General features: G+C 43.1%; 1 protein-coding gene across 1 annotated transcript in view; it reads right to left on the bottom strand.

Moving 5' to 3' along the window:
* Window positions 1-766: 766 nt before the first annotated feature.
* Window positions 767-18,748, bottom strand: part of hpca (hippocalcin) — a 44,070-nt gene continuing 26,088 nt past the window's right edge. Inside the window, exons 2-5 of the mRNA XM_058378078.1 lie at window positions 8,333-8,477; window positions 6,830-7,111; window positions 2,485-2,590; window positions 767-2,386 (exon numbers count right to left, since the gene is read on the bottom strand). Of these exons, the coding sequence (XP_058234061.1) occupies window positions 2,289-2,386; window positions 2,485-2,590; window positions 6,830-7,111; window positions 8,333-8,428 (582 nt within the window). The 5' untranslated portion in view covers window positions 8,429-8,477 and the 3' untranslated portion in view covers window positions 767-2,288. The remainder of the gene's footprint in view (window positions 2,387-2,484; window positions 2,591-6,829; window positions 7,112-8,332; window positions 8,478-18,748) is intronic.

Genomic DNA, 18,748 nt, shown 5'->3' on the forward strand with positions numbered 1-18,748 from the left:
AAATAGACAGTGTATTTGTAATCAATGAAAACTCCTTACTCGTCTCCTGTGTTGTTTTCTTTTTCTTAAATAATTTAATGTTAAATAATGTGCAGACATGCTAAACAGATTAAAGTATTTATTTCAGGTGAATAATTTTTGCTCTTGATGCCTCTTAATAAAGTTTTCGATATAGATGTCTGTAGTGTGAAAACATCTCACCAAATAACATAACATAATACATAATGCAAACCCTATGAACCGGACCCATCGGGTATCAGATAAACCGTGACGCTTCTCTGATTCGTCTATTCAAATCTCTTCATGGAAATCACCTCCAGACAAAGTTTGAAACATTATATTTGTTATCAATTTCAGCAAAGAGGTGTGGGGAGAGAGAGGAGGACAATCATGATGTCTTCGCTTGAGGTTTTCATGCAACGTAAAAGAGAACTTGCAATAACGCACAGTCTCGGTACAAATCAGGCAGGAGACGAGTTGAAGAGCTAGACAGGAGCCGGGAGTGTAGTGATACGAGAGCGACCGAAGCTCCGTCGCCACACACGGAGACGTAGGAGGCGGATTGAAACGTTGCCGAGGGGAGATGAAATTTTCTCTCACTTGTTGTGACACCGAGTAGAGGGATGAAAGAGGAGATATTTTCATACACCCCTTCAATCAATTGTGGAAATAAGCCCTTAGAGCAATCGCTCTCTGGGATAACCTCTGCTTTTAGAATAAGAAAAAATTCTAAGAGTAAGGTGTGATGATAAATCGTTGCACATTCGTTTCTGGCATTTTTTGTTATAATATTGTTATAAAAAATAAATAAAACAGTTGCAGGTGTGTGAAAAAATAAATGAGGGTTTGGAAGGAAAGAAAATAAAAGGAAAAACAATATGAGAATAGAACATAAGCAGTAGCTTGGGCAAATAGAACTGTTGGCAACATCTTTATACAGGAGAGCTGTTGGTTTGAATGCAGACAAGAATCAGATTGTGTGTTTTAGATTTTTGAATTGATTAGCAGATGGTGGATGTTTTCAGATTTCAGCTTTTTGGGAATGTGCCACATTAAATCTGGGGCTCAGAAACACAGTATTCCCTCAAAAAACATATCGTATTTAACGACACAAAGTGATACTATAAAGTTAGTGCATACACATGCACAGGAATCATGCGCAAATCACAACTCACTTTCACACACACACACACACACACACACACACGGAGAGCCTCGAATCGCATGTGCTGCAAGCATTGTATTCCAAACACCCTGGAACGTTTCCCCTGATGCAAATCATGACCTTAGCAGGATAAAGATTCCTTTCTGGGGTCAAATCGAATGGCAGACAGAATCTTATAACGTTACAGCCATGAAATATTTCTGCAGAGTTTTGCAATGACGCCACAAGGACCTCTCACATGCCTCGGGATCAGCAGGTACGAACTTAAAAATCTCGTTTCAGAGTTTCACCAGTGGTTTACTGCAGCAGACCTGATGACAACACGACACTGATGACTTCACAGAGATGAAATCAAAGTTTCACGACGATATAAAACACCACATGCAAAACAAAAAGAAGAAAAAAGAAAAGACTGAACAAATAAATAACCTTAAAGGAAACAATACATATGTACAAAAAAGTAAAAATCAAGCAAAATGAAATAATAGGATGTAGCCTGCTCGTACTAAATGAAAAATCATAAGCAAACAAATCCTAACATCCAGTTCATCAGTCCACTGCGTCTACTGGAGGTTATTTTTTTTTGTTTTTTTTGGATTTGGATACTTACATGAGCTACATAATACTGTCTGAGTAAAAAGGCATCTACACTACCTTCCTAATATGTTTTATATGCGTTTATACCGTGTATATATATGCATATACACATCTATATGAAAACCAAAAGGAAGGAGAACAAAATAAAGACAGGACAGCTAGACATGAGAGAGAGAGAGAGAGAGAGAGAGAGAGAGAGCACTGAGGGCAGGGAGGAATGGGAGTGCATGCACAATATCCAGGGAATGGTCCTTCCCTATACCAGGAGCCTGGAGTATGGTGGCTAAACACCGTGAGCTGAGCGTTCCATGAGCCTCAGAGACACGGGACAGACGAAGCGCAGCAGACAGGAGACGTCTTTGCGGGTGTTGTCTTTGTTCTTCGGATGTATGCGTGTCCCTTCTCAAAGAAACTAAACATAAAACTGATGCACTTTATTTTTCCCCTTAAAACTCTTCCGTCTGGAACACAAATAACAATGAAAGACGAGAACCTTCATGCACAGAGCGCCAGCTTCTTAAAGGACTCAAAACTGCGAGGCACTGCTGGGGTCGCACTGCAGCAGCCGCACGATGGACGGATCGCTCTTGGCACCTTTTATGAACTCCTCCAGAGAGAGCTTACCTGTGTGGAGAAACAGAAAAGTGAAGTGTGAACAAGAAAAAAAAATAAATAAATAAAAACATTTTAAAGCTTGATCCAAGCACAGCTTCATATCTCACCATCATTGTTCAAGTCCATTTGTCTGAAGATCTTATCCGTCCTCTTCTCTGGTGTGGATTCGTCTTCGGGCATCTTCATCACAGAGGACACCATCTTATAGATGGCCTGTGACATGACACATAAAGATAATAATAGGGTTGAGAAAAGAAAGAACATCACTAGTTTTTGTTTTAGTTTCTGTTCCCCTGCTTTTGGTTACTTACTTTCATTCGAAGCCTTTTCCTTTTCCACTGAGTTTGTGTTCTGTGTTTCACATCACTTCCTAGTTTTCTCGATGCTCAGTTGTGTTTTATGGATCATAAATACAACTGAGCAATCGTTTTAAGTTTTAAGTAGCCTTTATTTGTCACATATACATTATTGCACAGTGAAATTCTTTCTTCGGCTATCCCACCCTTGGTGGTTGGGGTCAGAGTGCAGGGTCAGCCATGATGCAGCACCCCTGGAGCAGGGAGGGGCGGGGCCTAACAGTGGCAGCTTGGCAGTGCCGGGGCTTGCAATCAGCAAACCAGAGCTTTTAACCACTTGTGTTTTATGTGTTTGTTTATTATTGACCTTTGCTGTAGACTCTAATTAAGATTCCTGGATCTGTCCCAACGCATGTTTCTCTACGTATATATTTCAAGTACACTATCTTAATTCCGGGTCTCATTCTGATCATGCAGAGTTTAGCTATTTGTCAAGACTCCTCACGTCATTTCACTGCATTTACATTCCTATATAGGCCACAGCTATTAATCGTGTCCACTATCCGCTTCTGCTTAGTTTGTGAAGGTCAGCACATGATTCATCTGAGACACATGAAGCCAGTTACTTCATCTTCAGTATACTCGAGCCAACTTATGATGAGCTCTGAGGCCTTGTTTATCTGCCAAATGCCATAAATGTTATTAACATGGTGTAGCACGAAAACAGACAAAAAGTGTAAGCACCTTTCTTCTCAGTGCACCCAGGAGAATGACTAAAAATAAACATGAGTGGAAATGTACATACTGTCATAATTATGGCCCTGCATACACAGATGCTGTGTGTGTGTTTGTGTGTGTGTGTGTATACGTGCGTGCGTGTGTGTTTGTGTTTAATTTAGTGACTCTAGAAGCAAACTAATCACCTGAACATAATGACATTTGACGCATTCGCCATTCACGTCTGTCATCGTCTAAAGAGCGAATGTGTTTTTCAGCACTATGCCGATATTTTGCCACACGATAACTGCCTTAAGAGCCTTTTTCAGATAAAAGTGCTTTAAAATGGAGACAGAACTAGAGAGCTCATTCATTCATCTTCATTAAGCATCTTCAGTAAGCTCTTTATGGTCACTATGGAAACAGAGCCTATCCCAGGAACACTGGCTTTAAGATGGGAATATAGCCTGAATGGAATGCCACAGGGCAGCATGTGAGCGCACATTCACACAATCAATCACACTTAGGGGCAGTCTAGAGTCACTAATCCACAAGGCATGTGGAAGGAGTCTGGAGAAGGAAGAGGAAACCCAAATGGACTTGAGAAGAACGTGCAAAACTGCAGACTCGGCTGAAGGAGCTGTGAAGCGGCAACACTACCCACTGTGTTATCATTAGAACTGAATCTTCTGCATGGACCGAATTACATTACAGTCACAAAGAAGATACATGAAGTCAACAAATATCCACGTCATTCATTTTCAAACTGATCAGTGATCTCTCAATTGCCTCTAACTTGACTCTACTTTCTCTCTTAAAACTATTTATGTTTCCTCTTTCTCACCACTGTTTCCTAAAAATGGACTGAGAATCTAGCTCCTAATTACATGCCCACGAGATCGTGAGCATTGTTAATAACCATGTGTTAGAAAACGTTTATAGTTGGGACCTAAAACTTGTGCAGCTGCACATGATATTAAGCGTTTTAGGATTTATAAATAAAACGTGCATTAAAGTATTCTAATAAATGACCAACAGGACACAGAAATCCAGCTTTCCGATTCAGAGAGCAAGGCCATTTCTGCTGTGGCATCTTCATGTTTCAAACTCACGATTTGATCTCCACACTCGTGCGGTTACAGTAGAGTGGAGCGCCTCTCCAAGCGCTCTCCACATTAACGCAGTGCTCCTGATAAAAAGCGTTCAGCGCTCACTGTAACGGCCGTAAACCTGCGGATAATCCCGGGCATTCTACAGGAAGGGATGAATAAATCCCAGTTAAATTTAACCGTCTAATCCGTACAGGAACAGCATACTAGCTGCTGCTGCCACCATCCCCCATTACATCTACATAAATCTCCTCACTGGGGTCACTGGCTAGGGGGTTTTATTCAGCACAGAGCACTGCCTGCTCTGATTGCAGCTGAGTACAAGCTGTGCACGTTGAGCACATACTAATAGCACTTCCCCTCTCTCAGGGCTGCGAGCAAAGGCTCCTGAACTCCCACTACAAATGAGTGTGTGAAATAACGAGTTGAAGCATTTCAGCTCTACACCTGAGTGCACTCGCAAAAGCAGAGTCAAAGATAATATACAGTTAGCCTTGCCTGACATCCTTTATTAGAATCATGTCGAGCCAGGCTGACTGCTTGGGGTCTAAATTTAGAAAGTTGAGTTTTCCATGGTGGTAGATTCACCGTAATGAAACACATGGCCTTATGACAGGCAACAATTAGTGAATCAGATCTGCCAATCTATTACACAAATGCATATAGACTAGAATATTTTATTCAGAAAGCCACCGGGTACATCAGGTACACTGCTGTGGAGATTAATCGGGGGACTGGAGAAAGAGAGATGCAAGCAGGTGGAAAAGAAAGCAAGCTGAATGTGATTTGTTAATATTTCAGATATCAGTCAGCTGCATAAAACTTCAATTATTTTTGCCTTTAATGAACCTTTAACACTCTGATATCACCTTATATGATGTTTTTTTTATATCTAAAATCCCATCCACTACTGATTCCTTTAATTCCTGAAAGTTATTTTTGTTGCCTTTGAAAGCCAAATAAAATTTTTATAAAATGCCGGCTGTGGTGGAGTGAATGCCGATATGCCCAGTGCTGTGTGAAAGAGCGCTTTCAGAGCCGCGGGTTTCACATCACTATCCGATCTCGCTCGGTCTCTACTAAAGCTCTCTGTTTCAGAGTCAGAAACTTTCCAACTGAGCCACACGATTGCCCACACAAGTGTGCTTTAAGAATTCCTACACCTTTAAATAGTGTGATATGATACGCAGATTTATTTTGTTGCACATTATATTTCACCTATTTATTTACTTTCGTAGCCTAAAAAAGCACTGAAGCTGGAAATCTAATTTGTGACTTGTTTATGGCTGAAAATTGAATTTAGGTTTGTTGTGTTCTTTTTGGCTCACAAATAAAATAGCCTATATATAGAGATGTCCTAAAATAGTTTGTTTTAACTATGGAGAAGATGAGTAGCAAAAATCTGTAGTCATGCGTCCTCTATTAGGTTACAGGTTTTTTTCTCTATGGGGACCAAATGTCTCTACAAGGATGGAAATAGCTGAGAGTTTGGAAATTGTCAGGATAATTAGCTTGTCCCTATGAGAATATTTATATATTTCTATCTATCTATCTATCTATCTATCTATCTATCTATCTATCTATCTATCTATCTATCTATCTATCTATCTATCTATCTATCTATCTATCTATCTATCTATCTATCTTTTTTTCGGACAAGCTTTTATTAAAAAAAGAAAGCAAACAAAGAAACTAAAGAACCTAAGTACCATAAGACAAAAGTGTGTGTGTGTGTGTGTCTCATCAGTGAAGCCAAAGATAACATATGGTGAATGGAGGCGAACACTGCATTAATATTAACACCATTTCTTAAAACTGACACAAGTCCATCTATAACAGAACAGCTTGCATATTCAGCGTGTGCAGATTGCAGATTGCAGCAGCTCTAGCACATGCCACTCACACATTCAGCAGAAGAATGCTAGCTCGATAAAGTACTGTGGAACTGTAACCTCACTAGTTGTTTTTCCCCTGAAATTAAAACTGTGTGGTCAAAATACCTCGATTCTACTTTAAAATAAACATATCAAGCACTAATCTATTAAAGTTTGATCATTGTTCTCTTATTTCAGGGCATTTCTTGATCTCGTCTATACTAGAGTAGAGTGATGGGCAGCACTGGCACCACACACAGCTCTAAACTCTGCATTTCAGTCCTGAGATCAGGTTACTGTCTGTGTGAGGGGTTTTTTATATTCTGTGTCTGTTTCCACTGGGTTCTCTGGTCTGAGTGTGTTCCTGTTTCCCTGCTGTGGTTTGTTTTCCTGCCTCATGCCCAGTGCTGCTGTGATATGCAGTGTTATTGCGAAAGAACTGATGAACTCTCTGACCTGCACAATCTCGAGCATCTCCTCACGACTGATGTACCCGTTGCCATCAAGATCGTACATGCTGAACGCCCATTTCAGCTTCTGGTCCAGTTTTCCCCGTGAAGTCACACTCAGAGCGATGATGAACTCCCGGAAGTCGATGGTGCCGTCGTTGTTGGTGTCAAAGGTTCGGAAAACGTGCTCTGCAAACTTGGAGGCGTCGCCGTATGGAAAGAAGTTGGCATATATCTTCTTGAACTCCTCCACATTCAGGTGGCCACTTGGGCAGTCTTTAAGAAATCCCTAAAGAAAAATTCATATTGATTCATAGCTTAATAAAATACATATACTTTTCAATCTAATCTCCTTCACCGGTTGATTACCTTGGACAATAATTTCTACATATTTCCCTGAAATGAGCAAAGAACCATAAACCAGTTTACTCAAAACTTACTTTATACTTTATTTATAGCAAACTTATTTTTAAAGCATATCGACAAACTAAGAATTCTTATAAACAATTCCTGAAATCAGAAAATATCTAACTGTTATTTTATTAATATTTGTGTTATATAATAAATATAGCTGTGTATATTGACAACTCACTATTTCACTAAAAAAACTATTCTAGAGATTAAAGGCTTGAGTTTGCAGACAGATTTTATTGCATCCCATATAACACAGGATGTAAAAAAAAAAGAAGTAAAGCCATAGCTTACTGCTTGTGCTAAAATTTCTAACTTTATAGTTTGTGCTCTAAAAATGATGAAGAAGTGATGCTTTAGGATATTTCAGCCAGAAGCATTTGGCAGATGATTATTTAGTGTGTCAGATTTAATATGTTTTAAAGTTGACTTATAATTTAGAAATAGGTAAAAAAAAATATGTATAAGTAAGATGATAAAGCATAAACTAGCAGGCAACAGAACTAATGTGAATAAACTCTACTCTGTGGATTCTAGGAGCCAGAACTTGAGTGTAATGGATAGGAAAAGGGGATCAGTAAGTAAACAAATCTTCCCAATGCTTGTGTATTTCATATTGTGATCACTACAGCCCTGCTTTCACTCAATAAACCTCAATTATCATCTTTAGTACAGGATTTATGAACTGTGTTGACACACATTATCTGAACACGCTCATGTGAATCCATGAAAAAAAGCCCTGTTTCGACCCCCTGAGAGAGAAGCCAGCGAATTAAAATACAGGTCAGAGTGTTTAAGCTCTTTTCTGCCCATTAGCCATCATGAGTCAGTGTAGCTTACATTTCAGCACACGCTGCCTAATTCATTCACATATCTGGGTATTTTCAGAGGCTTCACCTCAGGGCCATCACATCAGCGCCTGACCTCGAGATACAGATCCTCTTACTGCAGCTCATTTTCCCAAGACCACTATACAAAACATCATAAAATGCTACATCTCTCAGGAAATAGGTGCCTTTATGTCACTGTTGTCTAGTCTTCTAGGAAGACAAGACGCATCTAATAAAGGTACTTATGTTGTAACACAGAATTATCTTACCTTGTACCACTCCTGTAGCTCATGGTCCGAAAACTCAGTGTTCTCTCTCAGGTCCTGTAGCATCTCTGGCCTAAGCTTGCTGTTCTGCTTTCCCATGGTGATGAGTGTGTGTGTGCACAGCAATGACACAACCCCAGGGTCAGACCTGCTAGCAAAAACACACCAATTAGGGCACAGAGCAATAAGCAGAGATGACCAGACATGCCGACAGAAAAGAGCCCTCATTACAGCATCGAGACCATGCTTGAGTTTCATTAGGAGCCGACACCACGAGCTACCATGGAGAGAATTTAAACATAATTAGACGTCACAGAACCTTTTTAAATCAAAGTACGATGTGGCAGACCCACTACTGGAACAACCTCAGTGATCTTGAATTTCTCTACTGATATCTCGCTTCATGAAAATGACCAATTTTAGATCTCATTTCATTTTTATTTAGATTTTGAGCTTAGGGGAGTGTGGTGATATTGCAGGTAGCCTTGCTGCCTCACAGCTCCGGTTCAGACTGGAGCTCAGGTTACTGTCTGGTGGAGTTTTGCACGTCTACCCCCTGTCCATGTGGGTTTCCTCCGGGCTTCCCAGTTTTATGTATACCTCCCAAAAAGTGCTAGTTGGTGAATTGTCAATGCTAAATTTCTCCTGGAAGTGAACACATGTGTGTACGGTGCCCTGTAATGGACTGACATCCCATCCAGTGTGAATTCTTCTGCCTGATTTCCGTTGTTCCTCTCACCATCCTGACAAGAATAAAGCAGTTACTGAAAATGAATGAATTTACTTCATGCACAAGGGGACATAGAGTATTATATCAAAAACTAGCTGTGTTGAAGTGATTATTAAAAAGAAATGACCTCACCAAATGAGCTCACTTTCAACCACTAGTAGATGTAATGTTACTTGAATTTCAGCAGCTTATTATCAGATGCTCTCAGGAAGTGCTTCTTGTACGTAAATCCTTCCAAACAGCTTGTCATTGTAGACGTGGCATTTCATGTTTTCCTGACCACTGTCTCCTCTGGTTTGCTCATTAGCAATCTAAATCTATGTCCAGATTTCTGCTTTGTGACAATGTCTACTGGTTAAAGTACTGTACAAATAAAGCCAAAATGAAAGGATTCTTCCTAATATCATCCCAGAGAGTTTTTCCTAGCCATCGTCATCGTCGGTATATATCACGAACTGTTATATTTCTGTAAATTGTGACATTGTTCATTGCTTAAAAGAGCAAAAGAAATCAAATTGCCTGAATTGAATTTTGAAAATTGACAACCCCTAAACAGATGAATAATGTACAGTGTTGAGTAAGTTACTTCATTCGTTACTAAATACATCAAGATTGTCTGATTAATTTCTCTGTTTGCAAGGTAATTAGAATAATCATGCCCATGATGAATGAAAGTCTCCTTTTAATTCTTTAAATTTAATTGTTTCAACGAGTAAGAATAATTTGCTGAAATGCCAACAAACCATAGCGTATTAGCTGGATTAACAGTAAGCGCCACTAAAAACAAATCCAGCTCCTGACTCAGTAAGCCATAATACAACTTTGCAGGAGTTACAGTGTTTCCACACCACTGCTTCAGTCATCACTTGACAAAATAACCATCTAAGAAGTTAAAAATCTGTATCTGTATTATTCAATGCATATATTTCCATAGACATTTCAACAAAATCCATTGGCAAATTTCAAACTCGAGTCATCATTTCTTGAGCTGCTGATTAAAGACGTCGAACTCTTCCACTCATCCATCTCTTCTATCTCTTCCACTGTGTATCCTGCAATCAGTTTCCAGACACTTCAGTCTCAGACACTTCCTGTTCTGCTGATGTAAAATCAAGTTTACCTGCTTTGCCGCATTTCCTGTCTGTTTTTCAGTTGCCTTTCTACACAGATCACTTGTCTTGGTCAGGTGCTTCAGTAGGTTACTCGTGCTTTTGAGAAAGTCTGATAGTGTTTTATCCTCATGAAATAACTTACACTTTACCATGATGTTCTTGTCTAAACTCAACGCAACTCAAATAGCAGCTTGATTTGTATCACATCCTTTAACTTAAGCGACTTCACAGCCAGCTGGCGCAAGCCCGCTTTACTTACAACTAACAAATTTGTGAGTTCAATTAGAAAATAAATAAATATTCAGATGATACTTTTAGATTTTATAACTGAAATTGTTTTATAGAGAATTCTACACAGTCTATACAGCACATCATTAGTAACAGTTACTCTTGCTTGACGTCTTTTCCTGGCAAAAGTAATTACACCCAACACTGATCCTGTACAAATCTGAAACTGTGATCTCCGGGCTGCTCTTCACCTCCATCACCATCCTCCTCACTGTAAATGCTTCTGCGTCCTACTCCTGGTAAATTTCCAACCTTTTTCAAAATCTTTTTTTTAATTATGGTCCTGTACTTTAATATTCACTACTTGAGATATAAATCATCTCTCTCTCTCTCTTTCTCTCTCTCTCTTTAATTTTTTGGGTTGCTTTAGTTTTCCTCACGGTAATAGATGATGAGATTTTAATATGTGTGCAATCGCATATTTTTATCAACAGAGACTCAAAGCAATTTACTTTAAAAAAAAAAAAAATCAAAGATGGCAATTCGGACGCATTTATTTCAAATATTTTAAGGCGGTCAGTATTTTTGACACGTACTGTATGTTTTTGGGAGAAAGGCTATTATTGAGGAAATAGTGTACTCTTGATAGAAGAAAATATTTTTTTTTGTTTGAATGGAAAATTTGAATCATTATGTGTAATCTCGATATTTTTGCAGCCATTTCGTTCATTCATTCAAGATGCCAATAATTACGGAGCCGAGTGTAACCGTGAAAGTGTGTGTATCATTTTTGTGTGTTCGTGTGTGTTCACTAATAAAGCAAAGCACTTCTACTAACTCAAAAATGGCCCTGCATCTTTCACACAGACTCAAAAATTCATCAAGCCAAAAGGCAGGATGGAAGGAAAAGCTGTTTGAGATAAATGTTTTCATGGCATGTTTTGAGAACACAGTCGCAACTCAGGAGCCAAGAATCTGCAGTAATTAATAACACAGTCGCCCACGCTGCCTCCGTATCCCAGTCCAGACGCGCTGGGGGGAGAGCCATGAGAAAGAAATGCTGGAGGAGGAAGGAGGCGTGATTCACAAATATTCCAGCATGATGCACTGGCCACATGCAGGTTTTCTCATGTAGATGGGATAAAGATAGCGTTAGCGCTGATGAGTGCTCAAAACCGCAAGTCTGATTAGTCTGAAAATGATGAATGAACTGATTCATTTGACAATAGATTTATATTAATATGCATACATTATGGTTTCTATAGTAACAACTCATTTACTTCTATGGTGGAAACTCCACGTAATCTGAAGCAAGTAAGGAACAGACTGTTATTTCATAAAAGTTAGTGACTTCTCAATAACATGACAAGCTGATTATTTTGTTCAGCCTCATTTACTTCAAAAGAGAGTTAAAAAGAGAGGCAGGTGAAGGAACGATGCTTTATGTAAATAATAATGGTGTCTAATGGATGTTTGACGGCTTTAGCTATAAAGTATAAAGGACAAAAAAGTATGACCTATCCATTAATAAATTACAAATTGTTACAGTTGCTGTGGTATAAAAGGAATAAAACACCTCAGGATATCCTGTTATTGGTGCAGTTATAATTATAAGAGCACACTTTGCGTCTTTTATTATCAAAGACTCGATACTTTTAATAAGCCTTTGCCTTTGTTTCTAATATGATCATTTTCATATGACTATGATTATGCTAATAATTATAGCTTGTCCTATATCAGTTCCCCTCCTCATGGCCTCAAGAGAGAATTATAAAAAGCTCTCTCAGTCCAGTAGGCTCTGAGGATTTCCAGCTCTTACGTAATGACTCTCATAAACCACAGAGGCTTGTTATTAACTTGTGCTTTCTCTCTCAGATCCACACGCACCCTTGACCAGTTAAATGATGTTAGTTAAATCTTTGACCCCAGTTCGGTGTGCTGAATATCGGATTTCCCATAAACGCAGATCCAGTAGACGTCATGGACGCAAGTCCTTTAGGACTCTGACTTTACGGGTAGATTTAGATTTAAGGGATCAAAGCTGCAACATGAAGGGAATGTGGGAAAACACGACAGCATTAACAACAAACAGAAAGCAGAAGCAGCTTACGCTGGAGTCGGGCCTAATGCTTATGTTGGAGAGTTCAGTACACAAGCCGCTGCTTTAATCGCCTGGATCAATGACTTTCCCCTTTTTCTGCTCTCTGCCAGACTGCAAATAGCAAACTAAAGTTGATTCAGTTTGAAATTGTAAATAAGATAAAACAGTTTTGGTCAGAAATTGAGGATGGATGTTCAAAAAAAAAAAAAAACCCACGTTGTTTCTAACAGGCATGCTATTCATTTCCAAAGCACAGAGGATCTGCTAACACGCTCTGAAGTGCAGCACTCCACACAGCCTTAATGTCATCACTCATATCCCCAGGTGTCATCCAAGTGTTATCACCCCAAGTCATCTTTACTGCTTAATATGCCTTTCAAAGAGGTGCTTTAAGCCAGTCTAAACCCTGCTTTAAATAAAGACACAGAGGAGACAGAAGGAACGCTGGACTTTTTCACCTCTCAAATGCTCTCTCTAAAGTACAATCATCAACAAATTATAAACAGATCTGACTATTTTCTTCTGACCCCATGTTATAAAAGATGCTCATCTCATAAAAGCCCTTTAGAAAATATCAGTAAATGCGCAGGAGTGGAACTTCAATTCAAATCCATCAATGGTTCTGGCTTTTCTTTTTAAATATGTCCAAGCTTTAATTTTCTGTACCAAGTAACAGTCTTTACGAGTATTCCACTGTCCAGCTAATGTGTTCCACTTGCACTGAGCAAATGTCCAGCCTGTTCATCACCCAGGACAAGCTTACTATTCAACTGTATCTCACACACAGCTGTCCCTCTATGTGGGTCAGGATCAGGGCTGCTAATCCAGCTGTGAAAGGGTGTATAATGGGTGATTGGGTGGAGGAGCGGGGGGGGTGTACAGTCATTTCGTAATGACGTTGTGGACAGATTGGTTTCGACAGGCGGCTGGAGGGGGTGTCAACATTCACAAAGGACAAAGTGAAGTTCAAGCTGACAGCTTCATGGAGTTGAAAGAATTAAATCAGAAAAAAAAAAGAAAAATTAGAAAAAGTAGGTAAGCAAGAGACGAGCTTTTCACTCGACATGAGTGTTTAGTATAAATGAAGGAAAAATGCTTATCGCCTGATTGCATACATCCAATTTAAATCTCTTAAAGGTACCAGAGCTTCTTCATTCTTGTAATGGCATACTTATCTTGTTAATTTTGCTGAATTTAATTTGAATAAAAAGAAATAAATGACATTTAAATATGTTATTGTTCCTATAGTAACAGCTCATACACACAGACTGTAAGGGACATGCTTTATGTAATGTATCTCACATAATGCTTTACTGTTACACGAAAATTGTTGACATGATAGAATTTTCTGGAAAATGTTCACTACACTTTTACAGAAGGAGTTTCCAGTCTCGGCACTTTGTAACATTCATTAAGTTTCCTGATACAGGAAAGTCTTCAGGACAGATGAGTTTGTGTCTCTATGACCAGCAAGCTTTTTTGTCTCATTAATATCAGGCTTCATTACATTACACTTAGCTGCTATAATGAAAGCGATAACTAGCCTTTCAGATCATCCCTAAGAGTTAAATCTACCTATAAACTGTTCTGAAGCCTGACGTGTCGTTCATGTACAAATTAAAAATGAATGACACAGTGGTATATGTGGAACGACGCGCTCGGATTGGGCTTCCCATCGGGCTGCATCACACCACACTGGCATGGATTATGTCGTATAGCCCAGCATGTGCTCTATTCCTCACTTAATGCACAGCATCTGGCCGCTGTAAATATTTGAAGATTAGTAAACATGACTCACCAATTATGTCAACAATATAAATCTTAAAGATGATGTAATGTGATGTGTCTTCGAGACCCTGTTGTTTACTTGTAGAATGTAGATTCTGACTTTCTGATTTCTACAAACCAGTTTTTTATCCTTATTATCCTGGGTGTACTTGACAAGCAGGTCTGATTATCTTTCACCACACCAAAGTGCTGAAGAACATTACTGTGTTCAACTGTATAACTGTATAAGGCTAAGTGGTAATAAAGCTCTCTATTGCTCCTGCTACTACAACTACAACTGCTACTACTGCAACTGCTAACTCAACTGCTAATAATACAACTACTGCTACTAATACTACTACAACTGCTGCTGCTATTACTACTACTAATACTAATACTACTACTAATACTGCAACTGCTAAATCGACTGCTAATACTACAACTACTGCTACTACTACTACTACTACCACCGCTACCACCATCACCACCACTACTACCACTACCACAGCCACCACAGCCACCACTACTACAAACCATTGCTACTACTGCCGCTGCCACCACTCACCACAATTACCGCTACCACTACCACACCACTGCCACTACTACTACTACTACCACTACCACCAATACCACCACAACCACCGCTACCACCATTACCGCTACTACTACTACCACCACTACCAACTTACCGCTACCACTATTACCGCTACTACCACTACCACTACTACAACCACTCTACCACCACGACCGCTACCACTACCACCACCACAACCACCGCTACCACTATCACTGCCACTACTACCACTACCACCACCACAACCGCTACCACCACTACACCAGCACCACTACCACTACCACCACCACCACAATTACCGCTACCACCACATCTGCCGCTACCACCACTACCACTACCACCACCACCACAACCAACCGCTACTACCATTACCGCTACCACCGCCACCACTACCACTACCACCAACCGCTACCACTACCACTACCCACCTACCACCACCACAACCGCCGGCTACCACCATTACCGCCACTACCACTACTACCACAACCGCCACTACTACTCACAACCACACCACCACCACCACAACCAACTGCCGCTACTACCATTACCGCTACCACCACTACCATCACAACCGCCAACCGCTACCACTACCACTGCTGCCAACCGCTACTACCACTACCGCTACCACAATCGGCACACTACTTCTGCCACCACTACCACTACCACCACAACCGCTACCACCACCACAACCACTACCACCACAAACCACCGCTACCACCATTACCGCTACCACTACCACTACCACAACCAACCGCTACCACTACCACCAATCACTGCCGTTACCACTACTACCGCCAACCACTGCTAATTACCATTACCGACCACATACTACTACTACCAATACCGCTACCACCACTACCACCGCTACTACCATTACCGCTACTAACCGGGCTACTCACCACTACCACCAATACCACTACCACCACCACCACAACCACTGCTGGCTACCACCACCACCACAACCACCGCGCAACCATTACCGCTACTACCACTACTACCACACCACTGCCACTACCACCACAATTACCGCTACCACCACCACCACCACAACCACTACCGCTAATACACCACTGCTACCACTACCACTACCACAACCACCGCTACCACCATTACCGCTACCACCACCACCTACTACAACCGCTACCACCACCACGACCACTACCACCACCGCTACCACCAATACCGCCACCACCAATACCACCACCACCACTACCACCACCACCGCCACCACCACCACCACTACCAGCCACCACCACCGCTTACCACCATTACCGCCACCACCACTACCACCACAACCACCGCCACTACCACCATTACCGCCACTACCACAAACTCACCAACCGCCACCACCACCACCAGCTACTACCACTACCACCGCCACTACCATTACCGCCACCACCGCCACCACCACCACCGCACCACTACCACCAACTACCACCACCACTAACCATCGCCACTACCATTACCAATACCACCACGTCACTGCGCCACCACCGCTACCACCACTCACTACAGCCACTTAATACCGCTACCACTTACCGCACGTCACCACCACTACCACTACCACCGGCCACTACCATTACCGCTACCACCACTACCACTACAACCACCGCCACCACTACCACCACTACCACCACCGCTACCACTACCACCACCACAGCCACCACCACTGCCACCATCACCACCACTGCCACCACCACCACTACCAACCACCGCCATCACCATTACCGCCACCAAAGCTACCACTACCACCAACCACCGCCACTACCACCAACCGCCACTACCACTACTACCACCACCGCTACAACCGCTAGCCACCACCACTACAACCGCCACCACCAGCCACCACCACCACAGCCACCACCACCGCCACCAATACCGCGCCACCACCTACCACCACAGCCACCGCTACCACCACCACCACAACCACCGCCACTACCACCACCACACCGCCACCAAAGCCACTTTACCACTACCACCACTCTACCACTACAACCACCGCCACCACCACCACAGCCACCGGCCACCACCATTACCGCCACCACAGCCAATATACCACCACCACCGCCGCCACCACCGCCGCCACCACCACTACCACCACCGCCACTACCACCACAGCCACCGCCACCACCATTACCGCCACCACAGCCATTACTACTACCACCACCACCGCCACCACTATCACACCACTGCTAACACCACCACCACCACCACCACCACCACCACGCCACCACCACCATTACCGCCACCAGCCATTACCACCACCACACCACCGCCACTACCACCACCAACTACCACCACCACCACAGCCACCGCCAATACCACCACCACAGCCACCGCCACTACCATTACCGCCACCACAGCCATTACCACCACCACCACCATCACTACCACTACCACAACAACCACCACCGCTACCACCACTACTACCACACCATCGCTACTACCACCACCACAGCCACCGGCTACCACTATCACTACCACCACCACTACCACCACAGCCACCGCCACCACCATTACTGCCACTACCACTACCACTACAACACCACTACTTGCACCACCACCACCACCAGCACCACTGCCACTACTACTACTACTACCACTACCACCACTACCACCATCACTTACCACTACCACCACCACCAGCCACCGCCACCACCATCACCGCCACCACAGCCATTACCACTTCTACCACCACCACCAATACAATTACTGCTACTCACCACCACCACCATTACCAGCCACCACCACCACCACCGCTACTACCACCACCACCACCACAGCCACCGCCACCAACCAATTACCGCCACCACAGCCATTACTACTACTACCACTACTACCACCAATCACTGCTACCACACCACTAATACCATTACTGCCACCACACTACCACTACCACACCACTGCCACCACTACTACCACAGCCACTGCCACCATTTATTTACTGCCACCACAGCCATTACTAGCTCACTACCACCACTACCACCACAACAACTACCGCCACCACTACCACCACCACCACCACTACCACACCACCGCCACCACCTTACAGCCACTGCCACCACCTACTACCGCTACCACAGCCACATTACCACCACCACTACCACCGGCTCACCGCCACCACCACCACACCACCTGCCACCACCACTCACCACCACCACAGCCACCGCTGCCACCATTATCACAGTCACCGGTACCACAGCCATTACCACCACCACCACTGCCACCACCACTACCACCACCACGCTACCACCACCACTACCACCACCACTACCATCACCTACCACCACCACAGCCACCGCTACCACCATTACCGCCACCACAGCCATTACCACCACTACCACCACCACCACAAATCAACCACCACTGCCACCACCACCAATTACCGCTACCACCACACCACCTTATTACCCACCACCACTACCACCACCACCATCACTGCCACCAAAGCCACCACCACCACAACCACCGCCACCACCACCGGTACAGCCACCGCCACCAATTATTACCGCTACCACAGCCATTACCACCACCACCGCTGCCACCACCACCACCACCGGCTGCCACCACCACCACCACCACCGCCACCACTACCACAGCCACCGCCACCACTATTACCGCCACCACAGCCACTACCACCACCACCGCCACCACCACCACAATCGCCACCGCCACCACCACCACCACTACCACAGCCACCGCCACCACCATCACCGCCACCACAGCCATTACACCACCACCACCACCGTACCACCACACCACCGCCACCACCACTACCACCACAGCCACCGCCACCACTATTTACCGCCACTAATCCCATTACTACCACCACCACTACCACCATTACTACCACCACCACCACCACCATCGCCACCACCATACCACCACCACCACCATACCACCACCA

The sequence above is a fragment of the Hemibagrus wyckioides genome, linkage group LG24, assembly GCF_019097595.1.
Source record: "Hemibagrus wyckioides isolate EC202008001 linkage group LG24, SWU_Hwy_1.0, whole genome shotgun sequence".
Classification (NCBI taxonomy): domain Eukaryota; kingdom Metazoa; phylum Chordata; class Actinopteri; order Siluriformes; family Bagridae; genus Hemibagrus; species Hemibagrus wyckioides.